Below are 27111 nucleotides of genomic sequence, written 5' to 3' on the forward strand. Positions count from 1 at the left end.
CTATTCCTTCACAGGTTTAACCACTGGAAATTCATGAACAATGAATTCACTTTACTCATCCTGTTGGAACACCTCTGCTGAACTTTTGAACAAATCCTGCAATAAAGAGACTGCTTATCAAACCCTCAGCATTGTGGATACAATTATCCTCCCTTCTATGATTGGGGTTATCTGTTCACTGGGGCTGGTTGGCAACATCCTCATTGTATTCACTATAATAAGGTAAGATCTTCTTATTCTTTTCTGTAATTTAGGCACATTCTATACTCCCTAAATGAATCTCTTTCCCTCTATAGGATTTTTCTTAATGAAATTGGTTTGGAAATATTTGGTTAAGATAATTAAACAGGACTCTACAGATATTTTCATCATGTATTAAGTAACATCTGAGTTGTAAAACTCAAAATGAAAAGGCCTAAGCCAATGCTTCCTGCTGGGTTAGGGAATTTTCTCAATCTTAGCACCATATCAGATCACCTGAGGAGCTTTTAAAAATCTTAATACAGGGGCGCCTGGGTGCCTCAGTCAGTTAAGCATCTGACTCGGTTTCAGCTCAGATCATGATCTCCTGGTTCATGGGTTCAATCCCCATGTCGGGCTCCATGCTGACATCATGGAGCCTGCTTGGGATTCTCTCTCTCTCTGACCCTCCCCTGCTCATTCTCCCTCTCTTTCTCTCTCTCTCTCTCTCTCTCTCTCCCTCATTCCCTCCCTCTCTCAAAATAAATAAACTTAAAAAAAAAAACTTCAATACATAGTTTCATCCTAGACTAACTAATTCAGAATCTCTAGAGGTGGAGCCCAGGCATGGAATAAAACTTCAATGCAACCATTCTATTTTCTGGCAATAAGAGTTATCCTAACAAGTTGCCCTGGTCGGTTGATGAAAGAGACTCTATTTCACTCATTTGAGCAAGAGAGATACTCTCCCTGATCACCCAAAGATTCAGGCAGTCATAGATGGTAGGCTCTTCCCTTCAGCGTAGACTACCCCCATGTAGGCCAAACTGAGAGACATCTGCTCCCTAGTACCTCCTGCCTTTGCTTCTCATCTCCCACCTCCTTCAGGTAATTTCCTTGTTCCTCTCAAACCCAGGGCATAAGGTTCAGCCTGGAAAATAGGAATAGGTTACCTATTTCCTATGGGTTTTGACACATGGATTCGGAGTTAGTGTACATGTGCCCCATCACTACTTGATATTTTTGCTATCCTGATTATTTTCACATTTAAGTTTTACTTCTTTTAATCAATATAAGATGTTAAATGTAATTATCCTGGTCTCCAATCATGCTTATAACCATCATAAAAAAAATTGTCCATGTTTCTATATAAGAAAACACTTTTGAGAGTACCACTTAATAATAGTGTTTTCAGCATATTAACACATAATTACACCAATCTTTTGTGTAGCATATTACACTTACAAAGCACAGTTGTAAACCCACTTAATCCAAAATAGCAGTACAATTACTATACCCATTTAGGCAAAGAGACTTAGGAGAGAAAATAACTTGCCCAGCATCACACAGTTAATGACAGTCCTGGCATTGAACTCAGATCCCAAGATTCAGAATTCCCATGAACTCGGATTCCAAATTCTAGGTTATTTTCTCCACATTAATAAAAACAAACAGAGGAGCCTGGGTGGCTCAGTTAGTTGAGCATCTGACTCTTGATTTTGGCTCAGGCCATGTTCCCAGGGCCATGAATGGAGCGCCGTGTCGGGTTCCATGCTGAGTGTGGACCTGTTTAAGATTCTCTCTCTCTCTCCCTCTGCCCCTCTCCCCAACTTGGGTGCTATAAATATATATAAAAATAAAAACAAAAAGGGGCTGCTGGGTGGCTCAGTCCATTGAGCATCCAACTTCAGCTCAGGTCATGATCTCGAGGCTTGTGAGTTTGAGCTCCACTGGGCTCTATGCTGACAGCTCAAAGCCTGGAGTCTGCTGTGGATTCTATCTTCCTCTCTCTCTGCCCCTCCCCTGCTCGCGCTCTGTCTCTCTTTCAAAAACGAATAAATATTAAAAAATAAATGAAAACAAATAAACAAGTCATCAAAACTAGGAAGATGGTTGGATTTACTATGTACATAGAAGAATCACAGAATCAATTAAGAGCAAAAGCAACCCAGAGGATGGTGATGCAGATGACTTTCACCATTCCGGAGAAAGTTCATAACTGGTCACATTCCCCAGGTGGCTTCCTATCAGCCAGCCCACTTGCAAATTTTTTTTAATGATTGCCTTTTTTTTTTTTAACTCTATTTACTTATTTTGAGAGAGAGAGAGTGAGAGAGAGAGTGCAAGTAGGGAAGGGACAGAGAGAGAGGGAGACAGAGAGAATCCCAAGCAGGTTCGGCTCTGTCAGCAGTGTGGAGCCTGACACAGGGCTTGAACTCATGAAGTGCAAGATCATGACCTGAGCCGAAATCAAGGGTCAGATGTTTACCAACGGAGCCACCCAGGCACCTCTCAAATTTTTATTGTCATTATCTCTGCAGTTAAGTGTAGCACATCAACGGTATTTACACCATCCATAATTGAAGATTTATTTGGTATATTAGCATTCTACTCTTAATGAATTCAAGCATTTCTTATTGCATCCTGTAAAGCCATTTGTGAACATCAAGCATTTTAAAATATTTTTTTAAGTGCTGTAAGTAGTTCAACTCAATACATATTGCTAATACCTATTGCAAACCCAGCACTAAGTGTTATACAAATACCAAAGAAATGCGGTAGCATCTGACTCTAAAAAGTTCAAAGACTAGTAGAAAAGCTAAGATTTAAACACATAAAATAATTTGAAAAATAATACAAGACATTAAAAACAATCAAGTGAAAAAAAAAAAAAAAAGATGCTTCAAATATTAAGTTCCAGGAAGGAAAACAGAAGTAATCAGATATTCTCCGGAAGCATCAAGGAAGCAATAGTGCCAAGTAGAGAGTTTATAGTCAGAAACGGGAATGTTTCTTGCTCTCCCCTGTTTGCCTGTTGCTCCTGCCCACTTCTCCTTCCATCTTCCCTCATACCCCTCAGGATCTTTACTGTCTTCTCCCGGAGATACATATAGGATGTCTCACATCCATAGAGCCCCACTGGTGAGAAATCAAGTTATCATGTGTTGGCCCTACAGAAATGGTTGCATTTTTTACAGGCAATTTTTATATGCAGAGACTCTTCAGTGTTAGATTTCAGGCCCTGTGACAAGCTGTTGAAGAGATATTTGGGGCTGGAAAAAATTCTTTGTTCCCCTCTAATTACACCAATAGACAATGGCCTGATCTTATCTACTTAGCTGGAGACAAAGCTGGAAAAAAGAATAAATGTGGAATGTGAACTCTTCTAAAAGTCAGTACTTGAGCTATAATTCCTGGAAACAGATTCTCAACATAAAGCAAGTAATCATTTAACTGGAAAAAAAAAAGAAAACCTGAGCCATCATACTGACCAATTTATTTGCAATGGTTGTGAAAAATCTGTCCTTTCTTCTTATCATTACCATTTTATAGATAATATGTGAGAAGATACGTTAATGGAGCTTTTAAGATGAATCTTTTAATCTTTCAAAAAAAATTTGGGAGCAACTTAATTTTAATTTTTATTACTAGGACTTTAATATTTTTCATTGTAAATTGCTGTCCAAAAATGTATTAGTCTTTCAAAAATCATTTGAAAGTAAATTAATTTTAATTTTTTTTTGGCTTGGAATTTATCTAACACTTTGTTTTTGGAAAATTGCTCTCTAAAAATTTTAAGGCAATTTGTATTAATATTTTCATCATGCCTTGCCATGATCTTTTATTTGTTACCTTCTTAACAGATGGGTGGCTTAATTAAAATATTAAGATTACACTAAAAATAAGGAGAAGTTCCATTTACGATGAATATTTGTATCAGAAGAGGATGAACAGAACTGAAAGTCAGTAAGATCATTAGTGATACTAGGAAACAAGAAATGAACTAACTTCTGACTTTGCCAAAGGAAGACTAAAAACATATAAGAAAAAAAATAAGTTTAAGAAATATGGAGTTTCCAGAATAAGAGGTTCTATGTGGCCATTTTAAAGAGTAAGAAGCAAATTGTGCATTAGGAAGGTGACTATAAAGTAGTGAAGCCAGATCATTATTAGTTGGTCACACTTTAAATTCACAGCAGGTCAAAAGAAAGCCAGATTAGAAAATGTAGGAGGGAAACTGGGCCAATTATAACACAATCATTTCCCCCTTTTATTCTTCAGTGGGAGACTAGTTACACAATCCCATTACACAACTCTGCTCCACAGTCATAGTGGGCCCTGGGAAGCTACTTCCATAAAGGGGAGGATGTTCTTCTCCATCAGATCCCTACCCCCACCTCCTGAACACATCTTTCACCTGTCGACTGACAGTCTACTGACAGAGACTCTCCAAGGGATGCCCTGTTTCCTGATAAATAAAAAGTCCTTGTTCTGTCATTCCCTGACACTGTCAAGTCAATGAATTCACACTAAACCATGAATTCTGAAACACCTTACTTTTAGCCCTCCCAGTGGTATCTACATTTTATACAGAGATTACAAGAGGGTCAGTACATTAACCTGAAGCAATATTAAGAATCTAATACTCTTTTTTTAATGTTTATTTATTTTTGAGAGAGAGCAAGAGCACATGCACATGAGTGGGGAAGGGGCAAAGAGAGAAGGGGGACAGAGGATCCAAAGCAGGCTCTACAATGACAGCAGTGAGCCCAATGTAGGGTTCAAACTCACAAGACATCATGACCTGAGCCAAAGTCTGACGCTCAACCCACTGAGCCACCCAGGTGCCCCAGGAACACAAATGATCTAATGGTGGAATACCAGTTGCTAAAACAGACAGGAAGATTAAAAAGTTAGAATAAGACCCCTTCATTTTTTCTACCCAGCTTAAATCATAACTACTGGTTCCCTCTGACCCAGCCCTCAGCCATTCTCAGAGTGTCAGCCATATGTAAGTTCTTGTTGGAGTTAACCATCCTCTTGCTGCACACATATCCTATATTTCAGATGCTATAGAACCTTTCAGCCACATCTGTTCACCCGACGTGGAAAGTTGTTGGAAGAGCCTCATTGCAATGGTCCAATGAGCCAAGAAAACTCTGGAATCTAAAGGAATTGAATGTCTTTTCCTAGGACATAAGGAGGGCATAGAAATGAAAATGGAATTGCCAGTTAGGTTCTCTTTCAACTGTATCCCACTATGTATCTAGAGCAGCATTGGCAAGTATGTCATTCTACTCTCCCATTCCAAACTCTCCCATCCATACCAGTCATCTCTAATCTGTGCACAAATCTGTCCCGTAAGTAGTGACCGTGCAAAGATTCAGAATTCTTCTCATCACAGTGCTTCACAAAATCACTACTAATCCATTGGGGTTTTTCCACAAGTGGGATTTAATTCAACTAGAGTCAAATGTCAGACATCAACCCAAAGATACACAAAAGCAGGAACCTTTGGGGATACCTGGGTGGCTCAGTCAGTTGAGCATCCAACTCTTGATTTCGGCTTAGGTCATGATCCCAGGGTCCTGGAACCAAGCCCTGAGTCAGGCTCTGCACTGACAGCATGGAACCTGCTTGGATTCTCTCTCTCTCTCTCTCTCTCTCTCTCTCTCTCTCTGCCCTTCCCCTGCTAGCTCTTACTCTCTCTCAAAATAAATAAACATTTTAAAATAAAATTTTTAAAAATCAGGAAGCTTCTACCATGTCCTACCACCATCTCCCACCCTAACACCACCACCCCTCTCCCAGCCCTGAGCTGGATGGAGAAAAGAAAATAGGTAGTTTTATAGACCCCAGGAATCTAGACTGCCTCGTGGGAGCTGTAGCCATAAAGGGATCTGGGATCATGGAATTGAGGCTATAGGAGGAAGATGGAGCCATGGAAGATGTGCACCCACTGCCAGAGATGCCAATAGCTTAAAAGGATAAGAAAATGCCTTGACCCCTCCTCTCCTCCCACCCTCCAATTTCCCTCCAACAGTGCTTCCTACTGGCCAAAACCAACCAAAAGCCAGTTGGCTAGGACACCTAGGAACAAAGCTGGAGAAGAGTGGGAAAAGGATCTGAAAGCGAGTTGATCAGCAAAGCAGCCTCCCGCATGTGTGGTGTTATGTGTTTTATTTAATCCATAGCATATGTTGTTATTTATGACCATAAAATGTAAACATGTTATTAACAGTCATACTACTGTTTAAACACAAATAATAGTTATACTACTATTATCCAGTAGATAATCATTGTAATCACTTGGCATGATTCCAGCATATTTCTAAACAAATGTTGAAATAAATTATTTAAATGTTAAATAAATGTATGCTATATACATAATTGGGACTTTTTTACTTAATCAGTATGTTTCCCGTTTGATTAAATATTCTCACAAACTATGATTTGTAACAACTACATAATTTATTGTAAGGTACTGTGCAATACCATAATTTATTTTATCATTCTCCAAATTAGTGAGCATTAGATACGGCCATGTTAACCATATGGAAAACATGTTAGCTAAAAGGATCACTAGTCTACATTTTTTATTTTAAATGTTTGAGTCATGAGAGAAATTTAATGAAGTCTGGCAACAGAAAATCTGGAGATGAATTAGACCTAAAAAAAAGAATGCAAGTTGTATAGGTAGAAATTTTAAAATTTCTCCTTAATTTTTTTAAAATTTCTATGCTGTCACTCTTACCACAGAAAGCAATGATAAATATAATATGTGTTATTTTTATTGCCCTATCTATCATCTTTTGCCCAGATCATCATTTGCTTCAGAATTCTCCTTTTCTATACAGAATATCACCTAGAAACACTTTATTTAATTCATTTTAATTGCCACTTAATGGCTTGCACTGTCCTCCACAATGGTACTAACATAATTCATTATCAGTTGATGATGGGTACCTGTCTAGAGAAGAGCCAGGGCTGTGAATCTAATTGCTGCAATTAGACCCTAAGCAACCACTTAGAGTTTATATCCTAATTCAAGTGGAAATAACATCTGTTTATAGGCTAAAATTTATGGGGGATTTTATGGTGTTTTGCTTTGTTTTTTGTTTTTTTAATGTGGAACTCTTTCTACCTGACCTCTGGGAGCTATTCTCCTCCCCTGTCCCCTCCCCATCTCCCACTGCCAGTGGCCTGGTGAGGACAGAGGATGAGAGACCAAGGACAGTCACTTGGCTGATCTTTTGGTTGACATCTTTTCCTCAAATCTCTTCTCATTCTGGATCTTTCTGATATGAGTCACCAACCTGCTGGGGACAGGGAACCAACATGCTTTATAGTGTCATCAACCATGCCCGAAGTGTGGTTGCTGAGTAAGTATTCGATGGCAGTAACTTCCCACACAGTGTGTGCTTGCCAGGATCTGGAGAAAGCATCCTCTCTGATTTGTTTCACACAAGGATTTTATGGCTTAGAAATAAAGTTCACAGGCTGTAGAATTTTCAGCTCATGGATAATAAAGACACACATTAGCTTCCAAACCACAGAGCAAAGCCGTGTATTCAGAGTGAACTAGCAATTGTGGCATAATCTTAGGGCTAATTTTTATGTGCTCTGTACAGTCTTATTTGTCCTCAGTTCAGATGCCACTTCTGCCAAGAAATCTGCTTTGACTGTCTCCAGGGGAGGGTGCAGGGGCCCCTTTTGTGTGCTCCTTGCGCTTGCTCTAGCTTTCTCTCACCACACTGCAGTGATCTTTATTTATACACATCTAGACTACAAGCTCCTTGATGTTAGAGTTTATAGATTATTTAGCTTTGCAGCCCCAGAGCACAATATGATGCCTGATACATAATTGGTGCTCAATAAAATCTTCGTTGAAGTAATGAATAGCATCTCCCAAATAAAGATGTTACCTTTTTATTACTGAATGTCCTAACGCCTTGAAGATAGGGACCAAATGAATTTTTTCAATGTTTATTTTATTTATTTTGAGAGCAAGAGAATGCACACACATATGGGAGGGGCAGAGAGAGGGAGAGAGAATCCCAAGCAGGCTCTTGCGTCATCAGCTTGGAGTCCGATATGGGGCTCCATCTCATGAACTGTGAGATCATGACCTGAGCCAAAATCAAGAGTCAGAGCCTTAACTGACTGAGCCACCCAGATGTCCCATGGAACCAACTAAATTTTAAATTTAAATTTCTGCCCTTAGAAAATTCTTTTGCCTACAGAGAAGAGAGCCACATCTAGACAGCATCGAATGCACTCCCCCCAGCAGGGGTCATGAGATTATTCTCCATGCCCTCTAACAGTTTACTCTTCAGATTTCTTCTCCACACTGTCTGGATTTCATGATCTTAATTCATAGTCTTTGCCATTGGGTTAGATATTATTGGAATATTTCTAAGTAATGGTTGAAACTTTTTAACAATGATCTGTTAGTATATGACTTAAGCTTCAGTGGGGAAAAATGCATTGTATAATGCAAACCACTTATTTTCCCTGTTCAGCTGTTTTTGGTGGCAGGGATAAGTAAGGAGTAAGCCTTTTGCCTGATGGAGCTTGGAACTGGTATAATTTGTTTCTATGTAGAAATTACCCCCCAAAACTTAGTGGTTTGAAACAATCAACATTTTTTATCCCACACAGTTTCAAGGGTCAAGAATCCAGAAGCAGCTTAGCTGGGTGGCTCTGGCTCAGGGTTTCTCATAAAGTTGCAGTTAGCTGTTCTCCAAGGCAACAGTCATCTTGGTGGGAGCTGAAGCATCTACTTCCAAAGTAGCCTACTCACATACCTGGAAGACTGATGCTGGTTGTAGGCAGGGGGCCTCAGTTCCTCTCCATGTGGATCTCTCCAGAGTTGCTTGAGTATCCTCCCAAGATGGTAGCTGGCTACCCCAGAAAGTGATCCAAGAGAGAGCAAGGAGAAGGCCTATAATGCCTGTATGCTCTTATGTCACACATTGTCATTTCCACCATATTCCATTTGTGAACAGTTGGTTACTAAGTTTAACCACACTCAAAAGGAGATGATTAGGCTCCATCTTTTGAAAGCAGTATCAAAGAATTTGTGGACATATCTTTAAGCCACCACAGAAAGTTATCAGGTATATAGTTCAAAATGTTTAAGTACACACAAGACTAGACATTCATACATGAATTTGTGTAGGTTTTCCTTTAATTTCTTTTAAAATTCATTTAGACAATTAAAAATTTGTAACAGGTGGCATAAATTGAACAAGGTGCATAATTTCAATATCAATCCTCAGTTTCCCTGCTTTTCTTTCAGGTCCAGGAAAAAAACTATTCCTGACATTTATATCTGCAACCTGGCTGTGGCTGATCTGGTCCACATCATTGGAATGCCTTTTCTTATTCATCAGTGGGCACGGGGAGGAGAGTGGGTGTTTGGGGGGCCTCTCTGCACCATTATCACATCCCTGGATACTTGCAACCAGTTTGCCTGTACTTCCATCATGACTGTAATGAGTGTGGACAGGTAAGTGATGAAACTCTGAAATGGCTTAACATAATTCAGAAGTGCTTGTGCTTTCCCATGTTTATCCCAGTTTAAGCAACATCTGCTGGTTTGTAACAGCAAAGTTCCTCTTACTTTGCTTACTTCATTGTAGGACTTCAGAATATTTTTTCCAACTTTCATAGAATTATATTTTTAATGGAAATTTTAAAACACTAAAATCTTTTTCCTATTCATTCTTTACTTCAGTATTATTTCTAATTCACTGCAAGATAAAGATATCTTGAAATAATGAAATGTTAGAGACAAGAATGAGTGTCCCCCATCATTCTTGCATTAAGGAAACTGAGGCCCCAAGAAGTGAGGGTATGTTCTGAAGGCACACAGGAAGTCAATGGCAGAACTGAGAACTGAAGTATGTCTCCTTACTCTCTGTCCAGGGCTATTTTTGGTATGTTCAATGTCTCACAGACTCTTGTTATCACTTGGCAGTTTGAAGGAATCTGGGAAGTAAATTTGGGCTCCTGGATAGCTATGAAGAGACATTGCAGTACCGGGAAGACCATATTTTACACCTTTTACACTCATCATTATATGAGTTAACACAAATGCTGATATTTAATTAACATCATTAGAAATGCATTAGACTGTGACCTGGAATGTACCATAGCCGTATTCACCAACCATATAAGCTAATGTTATTCGAGGAAATGACAGTGATGGTGAGTACTTATGGAGCCAGGGAGTGGTGGAGCCCAGTTCCAAGCTGTCTCTAGAGATGGCAGATGGCTCATAACAACTTTATCATCTGACCTCTTCAGGAAGCAGGCAAGCTAGGATGTCCCTGCATTATCTAGATGCAAGGACCTCCAGACTAGGTCTTAGCAACATTCCCCAAATAGAAACAAGCCCTAAAGATACAGTAACATGCAAAACAGGTATGGTCTCAGAGAACAACTCACTTAAAATCTCCATCCATCTTCTTCCCATACCAACCCCAACCCAGCATACTTGACCCCCTCTTGCTCTGATCTACTTTTTCTTTCTCCTTTGTTTCCAATATATTATATAGTATAATTTGCTTTTTGTTTGGATGTGTGTGTGTACTGTTTATTGTTCAGTTTCCCCTACCCCTCAAATGTAAATTCCATGAAGTCAGGGTCTTTGATCACTAATAAATCCCAAGTGTCTATGTGACAGTGCCTGGCATATAGGTGCTCAAAAAATACTGACAAATGAATGACTGTCAGTCTTGAGTGCTATGTTAAATTTCCCTGGGTCCTTCCAGGACCTCTTCCTGAGCTCTGCCTCTTTTTCCACTCCATGTGTGTCTTTGGGGTGAGGACGTGATGATCAGTTTTTCAAATGAAAAAACAAAGGAATAGTGAGGTTCATAGAAATCATTCAGTGGATCATTATTCAGACATGAATAATGATGGTGATGTTTAATGCATTTTTTATATCCTACTGCTTTTCTGCAAAAGAATTCTCAAAATATAGACTGTGCTTCTCAATTTATAATTAACAGCACATTTAAAAATCATTGTAGGTCTGTTTGGTTCATCTGATGCCAGCCATTGCTGACAATGTCTTAGGTAAAGCCTGGTGAGCTTGGCCGGTGTTCCAACACAGGGTGAGGGCTCAGCAGAGGACAGGCCCACTGAAAGAAAGCAATCTAAAGCACAGGTATTACCAGTCATAAGCACAGGTATTACCAATCATAATCCCATTCTCAGAGATAATAAAAGCTTATTCATACCCTGTACCCTGAAGGCAGGAGTTTTTCTTTAAAGAAAGGAAATTGTACCTCTTCTGTAAACCTCTTACTGCAAATAAAGTGAATGGACGTGGTCTGCACTGAAACAGACCAACTGTATACATTCCCTAATGTTCACCGGTTCTATTCTGTGAGTGTATGTGTACATGTGCATGTGTGTCATATATATGAATGTCACTTTTTAATTTTTTCATTCTTTTTTTAATGTTTACTTAGAGAGTGAGAGAGAGAGAGAGCAAGTGGTGAGGGGCAGAGAGAGAGAGAGAAAGACAATCCCAAGCAGGCTCCATGCTCAGCACAGAGCCCAACATGGGGCTCAATTTCATGACCATGAGATCATGACCTAAGCCAAAACCAAGAGTTGACACTAAACTGACCGAGCCACCAGGCACCCCTTAATGTCACTTTTTTAGTTTAATGGACACAGTATGCTAAAATTTTATTTTAGAAGTAAGGCACTTCAATACTTATCCTTCTCTCTGTCCTCACTCTAGAGATTACATGGCCAGAGAGAAATTAAGAGTCTGTAAAACTGAACCTTTTCCTTCTTGGCATTTCTTACAGTTCCAACTGTACTAAATGCATAAAACTTCAACAAAATCTGAGATTTTGTAAAACAGAAATGGAGTTTTCTTTGCAAGGCCATAACCATGGCATTGGCCATGTCAGTGCCAAGAGTAAGCCTTATCACTTACACATTTAAGTCATTTTAAATGTTTATTTATTTTTTGAGAGAGAGAGAAAGCACATACATATGTACATGCAAGCAGGGAACATTTAAGCCATTCAAGCATTGCCAATTTAACAGATCAGAAATTTAAAATGCATTTGAAAATTTCTCTCCTTCTTTCTCTGATTAATAATAACTACAGGTGTGTGGAATATTTCAATAGTAGGTTCCTACCTCCAAACAATACCCATATTTATTCTTCCAATCCATGAGCACAGAATTTTTTTCCATTTCTTTATATCTTCTTCAATTTCCTTCATAAACTTTCTATAGTTTTCAGCATACAGATCTTTTACATCTTTGATTAGGTTTATTCCTAGATATTTTATGATTCTTGGTGCAATTGTGAATGGGATCAGTTTCCTTATTTGTCTTTCTGTTGCTTCATTATTAGTATATAAGAATGAAACTGATTTCTGTACATTAATTTTGTATCCTGTGACTGTGCTGAATTCATGTATCAATTCTAGCAGACTTTTGGTGGACTCTATCCTGTTTTCCATGTATAATATCACGTCATCTTCAAAAAGTGAAAGCTTGACTTCATCTTTGCCAATTTTGATGCCTTTGATTTCCTTTTGTTGTCTGATTGCTGATGCTAGAACTTCCAACACTCTGTGAAACAACAGCGGTGAGAGTGGACATCCCTGTCGTGTTCCTGATCTCAGGGAAAAAGCTCTGTTTTTCCCCATTGAGGATGATATTAGCTGTGGTCTTTTCATAAATGCCTTTTAGGATGTTTAAGTATGTTCCTTCTAACCCAACTTTCTTGAGGGTTTTTATTAAGAAAGAATGCTGAATTTTGTCAAATGCTTTTTCTGCATCGATTGACAGGATCATATGATTCTTGTCTTTTCTTTTATTAATGTGATGTATCACATTGATTGATTTGCGAATATTCAACCAGCCCTGCAGCCCAGGAATGAATCCCACTTGATCATGGTGAATAATTCTTTTTATATGGTGTTGAATTCGATTTGTTAGTATCTTATTGAGAATTTTTGCATCCATATTCATCAGGGATATTGTTAAAATGTCAATACTACCCAAAGCTATCTACACATTCAATGCAATCCCAATCAAAATTGCACCAGCATTCTTCTCAAAGCTATAACAAGCAATCCTAAAATTTTTATGGAACCACAAAAGACCCCGAATAGCCAAAGTAATATTGAAGAAGGAAGACAAAAGTGGGAGGCATCACAATCCCAGACGTTAGCCTCTACTACAAAGCTGTCATCATCAAGACAGCATGGTAATGGCACAAAAACAGACACATAGACCAATGGAATAGAATAGAGACCCCAGAACTAGACCCACAAACGTATGGCCAACTAATCTTTGACAAAGCAGGAAAGAACATCCAATGGAAAAAAGACCGGCTCTTTAACAAATGGTGCTGAGAGAACTGGACAGCAACATGCAGATGAAACTAGACCACTTTCTTACACCATTCACAAAAATAAACTCAAAATGGATAAAGGACCTGAATGTGAGACAGGAAACCATCAAAACCCTAGAGGAGAAAGCAGGAAAAACCTCTGACCTCAGCTGCAGCAATTTCTCACTCGACATATCCCCAAAGGCAAGGGAATTAAAAGCAAAAATGAACTATTGGGACCTCATGAAGATAAAAAAAAAACTTCTGCATGGCAAAGGAAACAATCAACAAAATTAAAAGGCAACCAATGGAATGGGAAAAGATATTTGCAAATGACATAACGGACAAAGGACTAGTACCAAAAATCTATAAAGAACTCACCAAACTCCACACTCGAAAAACAAATAATCCAGTGAAGAAATGGGCAGAAGACATGAATAGACACTTCTCTAAAGAAGACATCCAGATAGCCAAGAGGAACATGAAAAGATGCTCAGCGTCACTCCTCATCGGGGAAATACAAATCAAAACCACACTGAGATACCACCTCACGCCAGTCAGAGTGGCTAAAATGAACAAATCAGGAGACTACAGATGCTGGAGAGGATGTGGAGAAACAGGAACACTCTTGCACTGTTGGTGGGAGTGCAAACTGGTGCAGCCACTCTGGAAAACAGTGTGGAGGTTCCTCAAAAAATTAAAAATAGATCTACCCTATGACCCAGCAAAGCTCTGCTAGGAATTTACCCAAGGGTTACAGGAGTGCTGATGCATATGAGCACCTCTACCCCAATGTTTATAGCAGCACTTTCAACAATAGCCAAATTATGGAAAGAGCCTAAAATGTCTGTCAACTGATGAATGGATAAAGCAATTGTGGTTTATATACACAGTGGAATACTACTTGGCAATGAGAAAGAATGAAATATGGCCTTTTGTAGCAACATGGATGGAAATGGAGAGTGTTATGCTAAGTGAAACAAGTCATACAGAGAAAGAAAGATACCGTATGTTTTCACTCTTATGTGGATCCTGAGAAACTTAACAGAAGACCATAGGGGAGGGAAAGGGGGAAAAAAAGTTACAGAGAGGGAGGGAGGCAAACCATAAGAGACTCTTAAAAACTGAGAATAAACTGAGAGTTGATGGAAGTTGGGAGGGAGGGAAAAGTGGGTGATGGGCATTGAGGAGGGCACCTGTTGGGATGAGCACTGGGTGTTTCATGCAAACCAATGTGACAGAAAAATTTCATAAAAAAAAGAGAGATACATTAAAAAATCAATACAAAAAAAATTTTGTAAACATCCAAAATATTAAATGTATATACCTCCAGATGAAAGCTGCCTAAACTCTCATAGATGGCTACTTTTGTAAATATATTCTCTAGAACATCAAAAGTCAGTAAGCAGGAGCCAAATCCCCCATTCAACAAATATTTATTGAGTATGACCATAGGTCAGGAACTATGCTGGATACAAATGATACAAGAGCATTAAACTAATAGTCAAGGTTCCTGCTTTCCTGGGGCTTCCATTCCCGAGATGTAGACAGACATTAAGTGAAGAGTCACACAGCAAATGTGTATTTCCACACAGTGATACATACTAGGAAAGAAAAGCAGAGTTCCCCCACCATCTACATTTATAGTCATGGGCCCTTGTATAGAGTAAGTAGTCAAGGGAGGCTTCTCTGAGACACACAGACTATTTTTTTAAATAATATTTTAAGTTTATTTCTTTATTATTGAGAGAGAGAAAGAACACAAGCTGGGGAGAGGCAGAGAGAGAGGGAGACAAAATCTGAAGCAGGCTCCAGGCTCTGAGCTGTCAACACAGAGCCGGATGTGGGCTCAAACCCACAGACCCACAGACCATGAGACCACGACCTGAGCCGAAGACAGACACTCAACCGACTGAGCCACCCAGGCGCTCCGAGACACAGACTATTAAATGGAGACTCAAAGGAAGAGCAAGAGGAAACAGAGGGAGATTCTGCCAGGCAAGTAAGACAGCATGCACCTGGCCTTGAAAGGGGAGAGAGCTTAAAGGAAGGCCATAGTGAGACTGGAACAAGCTGCAGCCTGAGTGACAGGCAGGGCCAGGTGAAGAAAGACTTGGCAAATAATGGTAAGAATTCTGAATTTTATCTGAAAGGAGATGGAAAACCAGTGAGGGGTTTTCAGGTGGGAGAAGGAGGGTGTTGGGGTGAAGATATAACCAGAGAAGATTCCCTTATCTATTGATGCCATGACTCCATTATCCTTTCATCCCAGACAAAATGATGGTTGGGCTGCTGTACAATCACTACCTCGTGGTTGTACACAAGGGAGGGAGGGGTCCTTCTCTCCTCAGCCACAGGTAATGAAGGTGCAATGTGCAGGATAGGAGCAGCTGGGGTACCCTGGGCCACAAACGTCTCCCTGAATGCCAAGGGGTCCCTTAACTAAGTGTCCCTTAAAACGTTCTGCCTCTCATGCAAAATTGAAAGAACAGGGGACAAGCAATTTTTTTTATTTTTAGAAATCTTAAGTAGCTCTACAAAAATTAAATAACCACCAAAACATGTTTTACATTTATTTGATGTGTATGGATACTCCCTTCCAACACCCCCACCTCCAGCAAAACTGTGCTTTCACAGATAACCTTCCTTCTGGGTCTAGGCTGTTTCTCACCTTTTAGCTTTCAGTTGGCTCTGAAACATTCTTGGACTTGCTGGAGAACCAAATATATTTAATATGTCAGGACTTCAAGCTTCATTAATGATTATGCTGAATTAAAAATGGGGGGGAAAAAGAAAAGAAAGAAAACCTCTTCCCCATGAAATTAGCCCATTTCCCCTCTTTGGCCTGCAGCCTAAATTCCTGGAAATCTGCATTGTCTGCACTAGTCATGTTGGTTTATCCTCACTGTGATTCCCATGGACTGCTTTCCAAGAGCCTGGGGCCCCCACTGGAAAGTCATCTGGGCAGAATGTCTGTCCCCATGGGCCAGAACCTCATCCTGCCTGGGGACTCTCCTACCAGCCAGTGCACTTGCCTCCTTCCTGCCTCCGTGTCAGTAAATCCTACTGGGAAGAAGGCCCCTCTCTCCTGGAGGAAATCCCCGCTCAGAAGCAAAGTTTCCCAGAACCCAGCCTACATGGGAAGCACTTTTGTAAAGACAGAGTTTGCACAGGGCAGAATTTTACCATTATCAGTGTGTTCGGGGAAGTGACAGCTATTTCAGTGAGTGGTTTATTCAGACTTGCAGGGTCAAGAGTTGTTTTCTCTACAGGTACCAGCCAGCTCTTAAAAAATAGAACTTTCTTTTACCCTGATAGAGGTGTGCTTCAGGGAAGATAATAATACTAATAATTTACTCTTGTCATGAACCTTTCATCCTGGCAGCTCAGCGTTTTATTGATTGTTCCCAAACCCTTCTTAACTGGCTTTGCAGGTACTTGGCTCTCGTCCAACCATTTCGACTTACAAGTTGGAGAACGAGGTACAAGACCATCCGCATCAATTTGGGCCTTTGGGCAGCTTCCTTTATTCTGGCATTGCCTGTCTGGGTCTACTCGAAGGTCATCAAATTTAAAGACGGCGTGGAGAGTTGTGCTTTTGATTTAACATCCCCTGACGATGTACTCCGGTAGGTTGTTAAAACTTAAGAAAAATAGAGTTGAATTAAGTTGTGAAGTGCTTCATCCTCCTTGTCAACACGTGGGCAGCTGCACACAGTGTCCTTGGGGATCCTCTAAGGGGCAGTCTCCCCGCTTCGCTTTCTGCTTTCCACAATCAAGTTGGTAGCCTGATTTTAAGGAGAGGGTAACCTTTAGAAAAAGATTTGGAGTTTAATTATGTAGCCTCAGTGGACACAAGTATATTTAAATATGGATTTTAAAGATCCATGGCAACCAGACACAGCAGGAATGCAAAAATCAAGGGAGGGGCAAAATTTCCAAAAGGGTCTAGGCGTTACCAAGATTCCAACCTTAACAGTGTGCCACTGGAGTTTGGTTTAAGTTTGCCCTCCCTCCCAAAAGATATATTCAAGTCCTAATTCTTAGTACCTATGAATGTGACCTTATTTAGAAATAGGGTCTTTGCAGATATCATCAAGTTAAATGAGGTCATACTGGATTCGAGTGTGCCTTAAATCCAGTGATTGGTGTCCTCAGAAGGAGAGTGAGGTTTGAAGAGACACAGAGAGGAGAGAGCCTGTGAAGACAGAGGCAGGGATTGGAGTGATGTGTCTACAAGGGAAATAACACCAAGGATTGCCAGAAACTACCAGAGAGGCATGGCATAGATTCTTCCTCAGAGCCTCCAAAAAAAACCCAACCCTGCCAACATCTTAATTTCATACTTTTTTTTTTTTGAGAGAGAGAGAGAGTTGGGGAGAGAGGAAAAAAGAGAATCCCAAGCAGGCTCTACGCTCAGCAGACCCCAACTTGAGGTTTGATCTCACAACCGTGAGATCATGCCATGAGCTAAAATGAAGAGTTGGACACTTAATTGACTGAGCCACCCAGGTGCCCCTTAACTTCTACCTCCACAACTGAGACAATAACTTTCTGTTGCTTTAAGCCACCCAGTCATTTGTTACAGCAGCTCTGGGTAACTAACAAGGCAGCCAATACAGCTTATTTCTCACATTTTAATTTGAAAAGAAAAATTAAGTCAAAAATTTTTGTTCGAAATTTTGAATATATCCTTGGAGTCTATGACTAAAATTTTTTGACCGCCTACTACAGGCTACGTATTATGCTAGGTGCTTTTCACATACATTATCTCCAGTCAATTTGGAAGATTCCTTTTTCCCATCTACCACTTGTCAAATAGGTGAGTCATTTCTGCATCATGTAGTCACAGCCCAAGAGGGATGGAGGTAGAGGCCCTTGCAAGGCTACAAATCCAGTAACAAAAATCTCCAGAGGACCACAACATCAGTAGGAGTGATTGTTAATTCATTATTTTCTCCCACCAGCACTGGCAGCACTCACAGACAAAAACCATCTGCCAATCTAAAGGTGAAATGGTATTTAATCACTGGTGGCTGACAGATTATTAATATGAACCCCAACCTGTCTAACAGAGCAGCACAACCTGAGATGTCTAGAAGACTCAGCCTGTGTCAAAGAAATAATAATGACTGACTGTTTTGCACCAGCAGCTGCATCTGCTGGTTTTGGTTGGTTATCATAAGGGCAATCCTGAGGTTCTAGCCTCTGTTGTTACTCCCCAGAATTAAGTTCTTATGGTGAACTGAGACTGGAACCAATGTGTGGCTTTCAGTGTCCCTCTGCTCCCAGGTGCTCTCCCTGCGACACCCTGTGCACACCCACCCAGTGTGGGCTGCCTTCTTTCACCAACACCAAGCTTCTTCCAGGCAGGAGGATACCTGGAATCCATGCAAAAATGGAATTGGCTTACCTGAGAATTTTCCCCAGGGGATCTCAAGGAAAAGACTGGCTCATTTCACAACAGGCCCTTTGAGAGGCCATCGGGGGTCTTGATTACAATGGTGGGCTGTGCAACTCAACTCTCTTGTGGATTCAAATCCCACCTCTCCTACTTACTAGCTGGATACCCTCAGGCAAGCCACTTAACCCCTCTGTGCCTTAGTTTGCTCTTCTGTAACAGGAGAATACTAATGGCAATTGTAATCAGGCATTGAACAGATTCAATGGATTAAAATATGTCAAGTACTCAGATCAGCATATACTATATAATAAATGCTACTTGCTGTTCCGTATTGTTGTAGATAACACTAAAGATAATGGTAATAATATGTATTCTCACCTGTTTGTACTCAGTAGTGCTGGGCTTGGCTAGAGAACAGATGAGCACCATTGTTGGCAAATAATGAAGAGCAAGACTTCTCTACATAAAAGCAGCCAAGATCTTTAACTTTTCCCCCAAAGACTTTTATCCTGAGCCCTGAGAAATTAGAAAACCATGCCTCATAAACTGTAAAAGCCAGTTCCTGGCAATGTGAATGTAACAGCCATGTCTTCTCTCTCTCTCATTTTACAGGTATACACTTTATTTGACAATAACAACTTTTTTTTTCCCTCTGCCTTTGATTTTGGTATGCTATATTTTAATTTTATGCTATACTTGGGAGATGTACCAACAGAATAAGGATGCCAGATGGTAAGTATTTACCCTATTTTGTTTTATTTGTTGAAAGAACAATTCAGAGATCCTAAGACATCCACAACAGAAATTTAAACAACAATCACTTGAAACATACCACATTTAGACATACGGGCATTAATGTTTATATGAGGCATTTTCTGAAATAAGATATGTTCTGAAGCAGCTATTTGAGGACCTCCCAGTGATAAATCTTGCAATACTAATGTTATAGTTTCATAAAAATCTAAACAGAACTCAATATACTATTAAAAGAATATTCTTATATTTGTTATCAACGTTACTTAAATGTTTCGTTTGTACACTTTGAAGAGTTGTGTACATATGTAAATATCCTAGATGCCGTGTATAACTTTCTAATTTTGTGCTTAATTTTTTAATTTGGAGGAAAAGAATCTCATTAATACTTGAATATTTAGGACGAGATTAATTAGGACTGAATAAAACCAAAGATTTACCTTAAGACAATAGACTTGGGAAGAAACTTTAAAAATAGTTGTCAGTAAAACTGTATGAATAAATCTAAATTATTTTCTACTTGAAACTGTCTATATCAAGTTAAATAAGTCAGTGAACACATAACATGTTGGATTTTAAGACAAATATTAAATTTTGTCTTTAGAATAGATTACTGTATTTTGGAAAGACAAGATCACTAGATCTCCCACACATCACCCCCTCTTAATCCTATTTCACCCATCCCCCCACCCACATCCTCTCTGGCAACCAACAGTTTGTTCTCTATATTTAAAAGTCTTGGGGTTTTTTTTTCCCCCTTTAAAAAAAAAACGTTTACTTGTTTGAGAGACAGAGAGAGAAAGAGAAAGTGGGATAGAGACAGAGAGAGAGGGAGAGAATCCCAAGCAGGCTCTTTCACTGTCAGCTTGGGGCCTGATATGGGGCTCACAAACTGTGAGATCACAAACTGTGATCATCACAAACTGTGAGATCATGACCTGGGGCCAAAACCAAAAGACAGATGCTTAACTGGCTGAGTGCCCTAGTATCCCAAAGATTTGGGACCACTGTGTTATCATTTTTATTTGTGTCCACATTTTTTTATTTCCTGTTTGATTTCTTGATTGACCCACTCATTATTTAGTAGCATGTTATTTAACCTCCATGTATTTGAGCTCTTTCCAGGTTTTTTCTTATGGTTGATTTCTAGTTTCATAAGTATATGGTTAGAAAAAGATGTATGATATGACTTTGATCTTTTTGAATTTGTTGAAACTTGTTTTATGGCCTATTCTGGAGAATGTTCCATGTGCACTTGAAAAGAATGTGTTTTCCACTCTTTTAAAATGGAATGTTCTGAATATATCTTAGTTCCATCTGGTCCAGTATGTCATTTAAAGCCACTATTTCCTTGTTGATTTTCTATCTGATCTACCCATTGATGTAAGTAGGGTGTTAAAGTCCTCTATCAGTGTATTCCAATCAATTACTTCCTTTATGTCTGTTAATAGTTGCTTTATGTATTTGGGTGCTTCGATGTTGGGTGCATAAATATTAACAATTGTTATATCTTATTGGATTGTTCCCTTTATGATTATGTAATGTCCTTGTTTGTGTCTAGTTACAGTCTTTGTTTTAAAGTCTATTTTGTCTGATATAAATAATGCTACCCCAGCTTTCTTTGTACTTTCATTTGCAAGGTAAATGTTTTTCCATCCCTTCACTTTCAATCTGCATGTGTCTGTAGAAATGAAATGAGTCTCTTCTATGCAACATATAGATGGGTGTTACTTATTTATCCATTCAGTCACCCTATCTTTGGAGCATTTAGTCCACTTACATCCAAAGTAATTATTGATAGGTATGTACTTACTGTCATTTTCTAATTTTATGGTTGTTTTTGTACTTCTTTGTTCCTTTCTTCTCTTGCTCTCTTCTCTCATGGTTTGATGGCTTTCTTTAATGATGTACTTGGATTCCTTTCTTTTTTAAATTTTGCACATCTATTACGGGTCTTTGATTTGTGGTTATCATCAGTTTATATATAACATGTTACGCATATAGCAGTCTATATTAAGTTGATGGTCACTTAAGTTTGAACCCATTCTAAAAGCACTAAATTTTTACTCCCACCTCCCCAGTATTTTAGGTATATGGTGTTATAATTTACATTCTTTTATTTTGTGTATCCCTGGGCTGATTTTTATAGATATACTTATTTTTTCTGCCTTTCTGCTTTCTACTTTTCTTACTCCTACTTTCAGTTTTTCCTTTCCACTCAAAGAATCCCCTTTAATATTTCTTATGAGGTTGGTTTACAGGTGATGAATTTCTTTAACTTTTGTTTGAGATATGCTTTATCTCTCCTTCTACTCTGAATGATAGCCTCACTGGACAGAACATTCTTGGTTGCGGGGGCTTTTTCTTTCAGCACTTTGGATATATCATGCCACTCCTTTCTTGCCTGCAAGGTTTCTGCTAAAAAATCAACTGATAGCCTTATGGCACTTTCCTTATATGTAAATGTTTTCTTTTCTCTTGCTGCTTTTAAAATTCTCTCTTTATCACTGTTTTTGCCATTTTAATCATTATGTGTCTTGGTGTGGATCTCCTTGGGTTGATTTTGTTGGGAGCCCTCTGTGCCTCCTATATCTGGATGTCTGTTTCCTTCCTCAGATTAGAGAAATTTTCAGCTATTGTCTCTTAAATAAATTTTCTGCCCCCATTTCTCTCTCTTCTCTTTCTGGGATCCCTGTTAATACAAACGTTATTTGTATGCTTGACTGTGTCGTTGAGTTCCCTTAATCTATTCTCATTTTTTATTATTCTTTTTCTCTCTCTCTCTCCTATTAAGCTTGATTGCTTTCTATTATTCCATCTTCCTGATCACTGATCCATTATTCTGTTTCCTCTATTCTACTATTTTATACTCACTTTGGTAGCACAAATATCTTTATTCTGCTATTAATTCCCTCTACTGTTTTTTTTTTAATTTCAGTAATTTCTCAAGTCCAGTGAGTATCTTTATAACCATTACTTTAAATTCTCTATCAGGCATATTGCTTATCTCCATTTCATTTGGCTCTCTTGCTGTGATTTTGTCCTGTTCCTTCATTTGAGATCTATTCCTCTGATTCTCATCTTGTCTAGCACTCTATGTCTATTTCTATGTGTTGGGGAAATCAGCTACATCTCCTGCTTTTGAAAGTGATGTCCTAATGAAGAAGGGGTTCTATAGTGCCCTGCAGTGCAATGTTCTCTGTTCATCAGAATCTGCTGCTTCACGGGCGTCTCCTATGTGTGTTGCATGTGCCCTACTATTATGGCTGAACTGCATTTGACTTCAGTCCAGTCATTTGCAATGGCTCTCTGTCGGTGGTGGGCAGAGTTGGGTCCTGTATTGTTAATGGATCAGTATGGGGCTATTGTGGGCTTGAGTTGGGTCAGACCATGCATCTGCCAGAGATGCAATAACATCAAACTACAGGGGACTCTCCCTGTGTTGTCTCCTGAGAAGCTTTCATTGGTGGTCAGGGACTATAGTCAGACCAGATGTCTGCCCCCAGTCCACTGCTGGAGCCACAGTGAAACTTCTGTGTGTGGTTATCTTCTTCTCTCTCCAGGACAGAGTCACTTTGTTTTTGTTTTTGTTTTATTTTTTAATGTTTTTTTTTTTTGAAGACAGAGAGACAGAGTGTGAGGGGTCAAGGGACAGAGAAAGAAGGAGACACAGAATCCAAAGCTGGCTCCAGGCTTTAAGCTGTCAGCACAGAGCCTGATACTGGGCTAGAACTCACGAACCACAAGACCATGACCTGAACCGAAGTCAGACACTTAACCGACTGAGCCACTCGGGCACCCCAGACAGGAGTCATTTTGGACTGACGCTGGCCACTGTCAGGGCTGCTTACACACTGCCAAGCTTGTGGCAGTGCTTTGGATGGGTTCCAGCCAAAGGCATATTGGAGGAGGCAGGTCTGCAGGAGAACGTGGGGGTGGGGTACACTTTTGGCAAGCTAGGTAGAGAGTGTTCATGCTGGTTCCCCAGGTGTCCATGCTCTTTTATTCTTGGATAAGTCTCCTAATGATTTCTGCCCCTCCAGTACATGTTCTGAGATTAATAAATAAATCACAGATATTTTTCAAACTGCTGCTTCTGTGCTGTATCTACAAGGGACTGTGGTTGTGCTGTCTCTTTAGGGGTGGGAACTCAGTTTCCTTCCGCCCTTTAACTCTCCCAGAGATGAGCCTGCTGATTTTTAAAGTTCCAGGTATTAAGCCTCACTGATTGTAAAAACTTGTGAAGTTAAGCCCCTCTGTTTTTAAATCCAAATGTTGTGGAGATTCGTCTTCCCAGTTCAGATCCCCCCTGCCTAGGATGTCTAGTGTAGGCTCTGCTCTTCTGCCTTCTTCATGTTTGCAGCTTCCTGCCCTCCTGTGGACAGCCTTACATGTCAGTTTTGCTCCTGACCACACCTTTGCCCTTCCTACCATTTTTGATGTGGCCTCTTCTCTATGATTAACTATGTAGAGTCTGTTCTGCCAGGTTTTGGGTCATTTTCTGGGTTATTTACAACTGATATGGGTGTTATCTAGGTGCATCTGTGAGATGAGGTGAGTTTAGGATTCTCCTAACCCACCATCTTCCCTGGAAGTCAAATAGGCGATCAATTTAACCATCAGTCAAAATATGTGGCAAACTCTGGTGCCAAAGGTTTAGGTGTTTTATTGACCCATGACATTTTTTCCCGCTTAGCTTCCTGAAATTCTCTGGTAATGTTGCATTCCCATTTAGAATGGGAAAGGGAAGCAGCCACAGTTATGGAAAAATAATTTAGCTTCTAAATGTATCACAGGCAGCTGAGCTGGGAAGACAGTTGAAATGGAATCACATGGAGTATTAAGACACTGACAGTTGGAGAGGATGCTTGAGCCCTTTTAAGACCATTCTCCAAAACAGATCACTTTGTTCCCAGCACTTTCCTCAGAAATGCAAAGAGCATCTTATGAAACAAATCTCATACTGTCCAATTACCCCTCAAAATGCAAATAATTAGAGGAATGATGGTGCCTACTCAGATAAGCTGCAGAAGAATCATTATCTTACAAAGACTTTCAGTTGCCGTGCTTTTTTTTTAATCATTCCCTGGGCTTTTTCATCTGCTTCAACTACGTCCCTGGGACATTTCTATTAAATATCTAAATATAACATGATAAAACTTGGGAAGTTTCAAATTTTATCTGGAATAATTTTAAATTAATAGAAAAGTTCCATAAATAGTACAGAGTTCCTATACAGTCCTCACTTCGTTCCTCCATGAATATACTACCCTGCCATGATGCATTTGTCCAAGCAAAGAAAATGTCATTGGTACATTACTACTAACTAAACTCTACCCTTAATTGGATTTCTCCAGTTTTTTCATTAAAGCCTCTTTCTGGTCCAGGATTCAATGCAGAATACCACATTGCATTTAGTTGTCATGTCTCCCCAGTCTCCTCTAGTCTATGAGAGTTTCCTGCTCTTTCCTTGTTTTTCATGACCTTGAGGGTATTAAGGAGTACTGGTCAGGTATCCCATAGAATGTTCCCAATCTGGACTTGCCTGATATTGTATCACAATTAGACTGTAGTTATGTGTTTTGGGGAAAGATCAGTTCTTCTCATCACAACACATCAGGGGGCTCATGGTAACTGCATGACATCTCTGTTAATGAAAGCTTAGGAAATCATTGCCCCATAATTTCTATGGTTGTTTATGTTCTGTCTATCCTAATGCTTCCTTTGTAGTTATAATCCCAGTGTTCCAAAGCAACGAGTGATGAAGCTGACAAAGATGGTGCTGGTGCTGGTGGCAGTCTTTATCTTAAGTGCTGCTCCCTATCACGTGATACAACTGGTGAACTTACAGATGGAGCAGCCCACGCTGGCTTTCCATGTGGGTTATTATCTCTCCATCTGTTTCAGCTATGCCAGCAGCAGCATTAATCCTTTTCTCTACATCGTGCTGAGTGGAAATTTCCGGAAACGCCTGCCTCAAGTGCAAAGGAGAGTGACTGAGAAGGAAATCAACAATATAGAAAATACCTTGAAATCCAGCTTTTAGGAGAGCACACGTATCACCAAAAGTCTAGATAGGCTTGTCTATGTTATTGGTATTATTAGAAAGAGCAGGTGAAACAGTGTGCTTATGTCCATCCTTCCTGTGTATTTGTGACTCTCAGTAGCATGGAATGGAAGTGTAACCATTCAAATGCAATGAGTTTAAAATGCTAACTTTAGTAAGATGTAAAATATTTGTTCACGTTGGGAGTATAGAAAGGGATAGTCTAAGATCCCTGAGCTCCATGGTTATGGGTGTTACTTCAGCATATTATAAACTAGTCACTGATAAAAGGGCCATGACTATTGACTGAAAATTCACCAAGGAATCTGGCCTTGCCATCCATACTTTGGCTTCACAGCAATAGTGCTCTTGAGATTCCTAGGAGGGGAAAACCTTATCATGAAGTCTTAAATTTGGCCATTTTTTATCTACAAAATTTCATATGATTCAATCTAATGCCTTCAATAATCAGCTCCATCTGTTAGCATAACAGTTACCATGTATTGAACATATGCAATATGTAAGGTTACATGTAACAAACCCATGAGGTAAGTATCAACCCAATTTACTTAGGCTCAGAAAGGTTAAATGATAGGCTTGATGTTGAGCAGCTTCATAACAGCTGGGCTAAAATCCAGGTCTGCCTGTTTCTGTACTTTTAAAGCACACCTTGGCAACCTGTACTATCATACTGGAGAGTGTCAATTATTTGGGAGGGGGGAGGATTTGCTTTCTCCTACAGTGCCATAAGAAAAGAACTGATTAAGAAATTGGTTGATGGTTTAAGAATATTCTTTTGCATTTAGCTTTGTTCTCATGCTTATGAATTACAGAAAGCAGTACATGCGTTTTAATAATAGTGTTCTTCAGGATGTGAGGCATACACTCAGATGCATTCTCTTTAGGTTACAGTATATGTTTGCTCAAGAGTACAAAAGTAATTAGCCCTTAAATGTGTAGATGTTCATTATAGCTACCTTTTCTTCTTTGGGTTTGTATAAAACATGCACTTTGTACAGAAAGAAAAGAAAGAAATGATTTTAAAGCCTGTATTCTCAACAAAGGTAAACACTGCTATTTTATTTGTGGATGAAATCTATAAACCCACCCACTTCATCTAAATTCATAGAATCACTTGCTCCATGAATGTCTTAAACTCACTTTTACTCAACCCTTTACATGAAAGAGTCACAGAGACCAATTTTTTTAACACTCTGATTTCCATTTTTATATCTCAATTGTCAAGACATATGACTTTTAACCCAATGTATTTGGTTCTAGATCTTTTAGAGACCATTTTGAAACAAGGGAATATATAAACGCATATCTCGATGAAAGTTCACATAAACAACGTGATACATATAGGTCACATTGAGGCATTTTAGTTCTGTAACTGAGCTCTGCAGAGCTACACCCAGAGCCTAGATGCTCCTTTACAACTTCAGAAAAAGCTGTATCATGGCTACAATTCCAGGGGCCTTTATTCTCACTTTCCTATGGTGCAACAGTCAGGGTTCAGTGAATAACCCTGACATCTGAAGACCCAAAACCATGGGTCATCAACAGATG

General features: G+C 39.5%; 1 protein-coding gene across 1 annotated transcript; it reads left to right on the forward strand.

Annotated features, from left to right (window-relative positions):
* The first annotated feature begins 40 nt into the window (after nucleotides 1-40).
* On the forward strand, nucleotides 41-25542 carry MCHR2 (melanin concentrating hormone receptor 2). The gene is made up of 5 exons (XM_047101658.1): nucleotides 41-222; nucleotides 9263-9472; nucleotides 16774-16968; nucleotides 19356-19475; nucleotides 25227-25542. Exons 1-5 carry the CDS (start codon nucleotides 41-43, stop codon nucleotides 25540-25542), a joined length of 1023 nt encoding a protein of 340 aa, XP_046957614.1.
* The last annotated feature ends 1569 nt before the right edge of the window (nucleotides 25543-27111 follow it).

Source organism: Lynx rufus, unplaced genomic scaffold (assembly GCF_022079265.1).
Source record: "Lynx rufus isolate CCGP_SWC_20201006 ecotype Redwood Valley unplaced genomic scaffold, mLynRuf1.p SCAF_6, whole genome shotgun sequence".
Classification (NCBI taxonomy): Eukaryota; Metazoa; Chordata; class Mammalia; order Carnivora; family Felidae; genus Lynx; species Lynx rufus.

What these genes read in the sequence shown, in the direction of transcription:
- MCHR2 (XM_047101658.1), top strand. Translation starts at nt 41, where the DNA reads ATGAATTCACTTTACTCATCCTGTTGGAACACCTCTGCTGAACTTTTG. An exon ending in ATTGTATTCACTATAATAAG is followed by an intron (nt 223 to 9,262) that starts GTAAGATCTTCT and finishes CTTTTCTTTCAG; the next exon opens with GTCCAGGAAAAAAACTATTC. An exon ending in ACTGTAATGAGTGTGGACAG is followed by an intron (nt 9,473 to 16,773) that starts GTAAGTGATGAA and finishes CTGGCTTTGCAG; the next exon opens with GTACTTGGCTCTCGTCCAAC.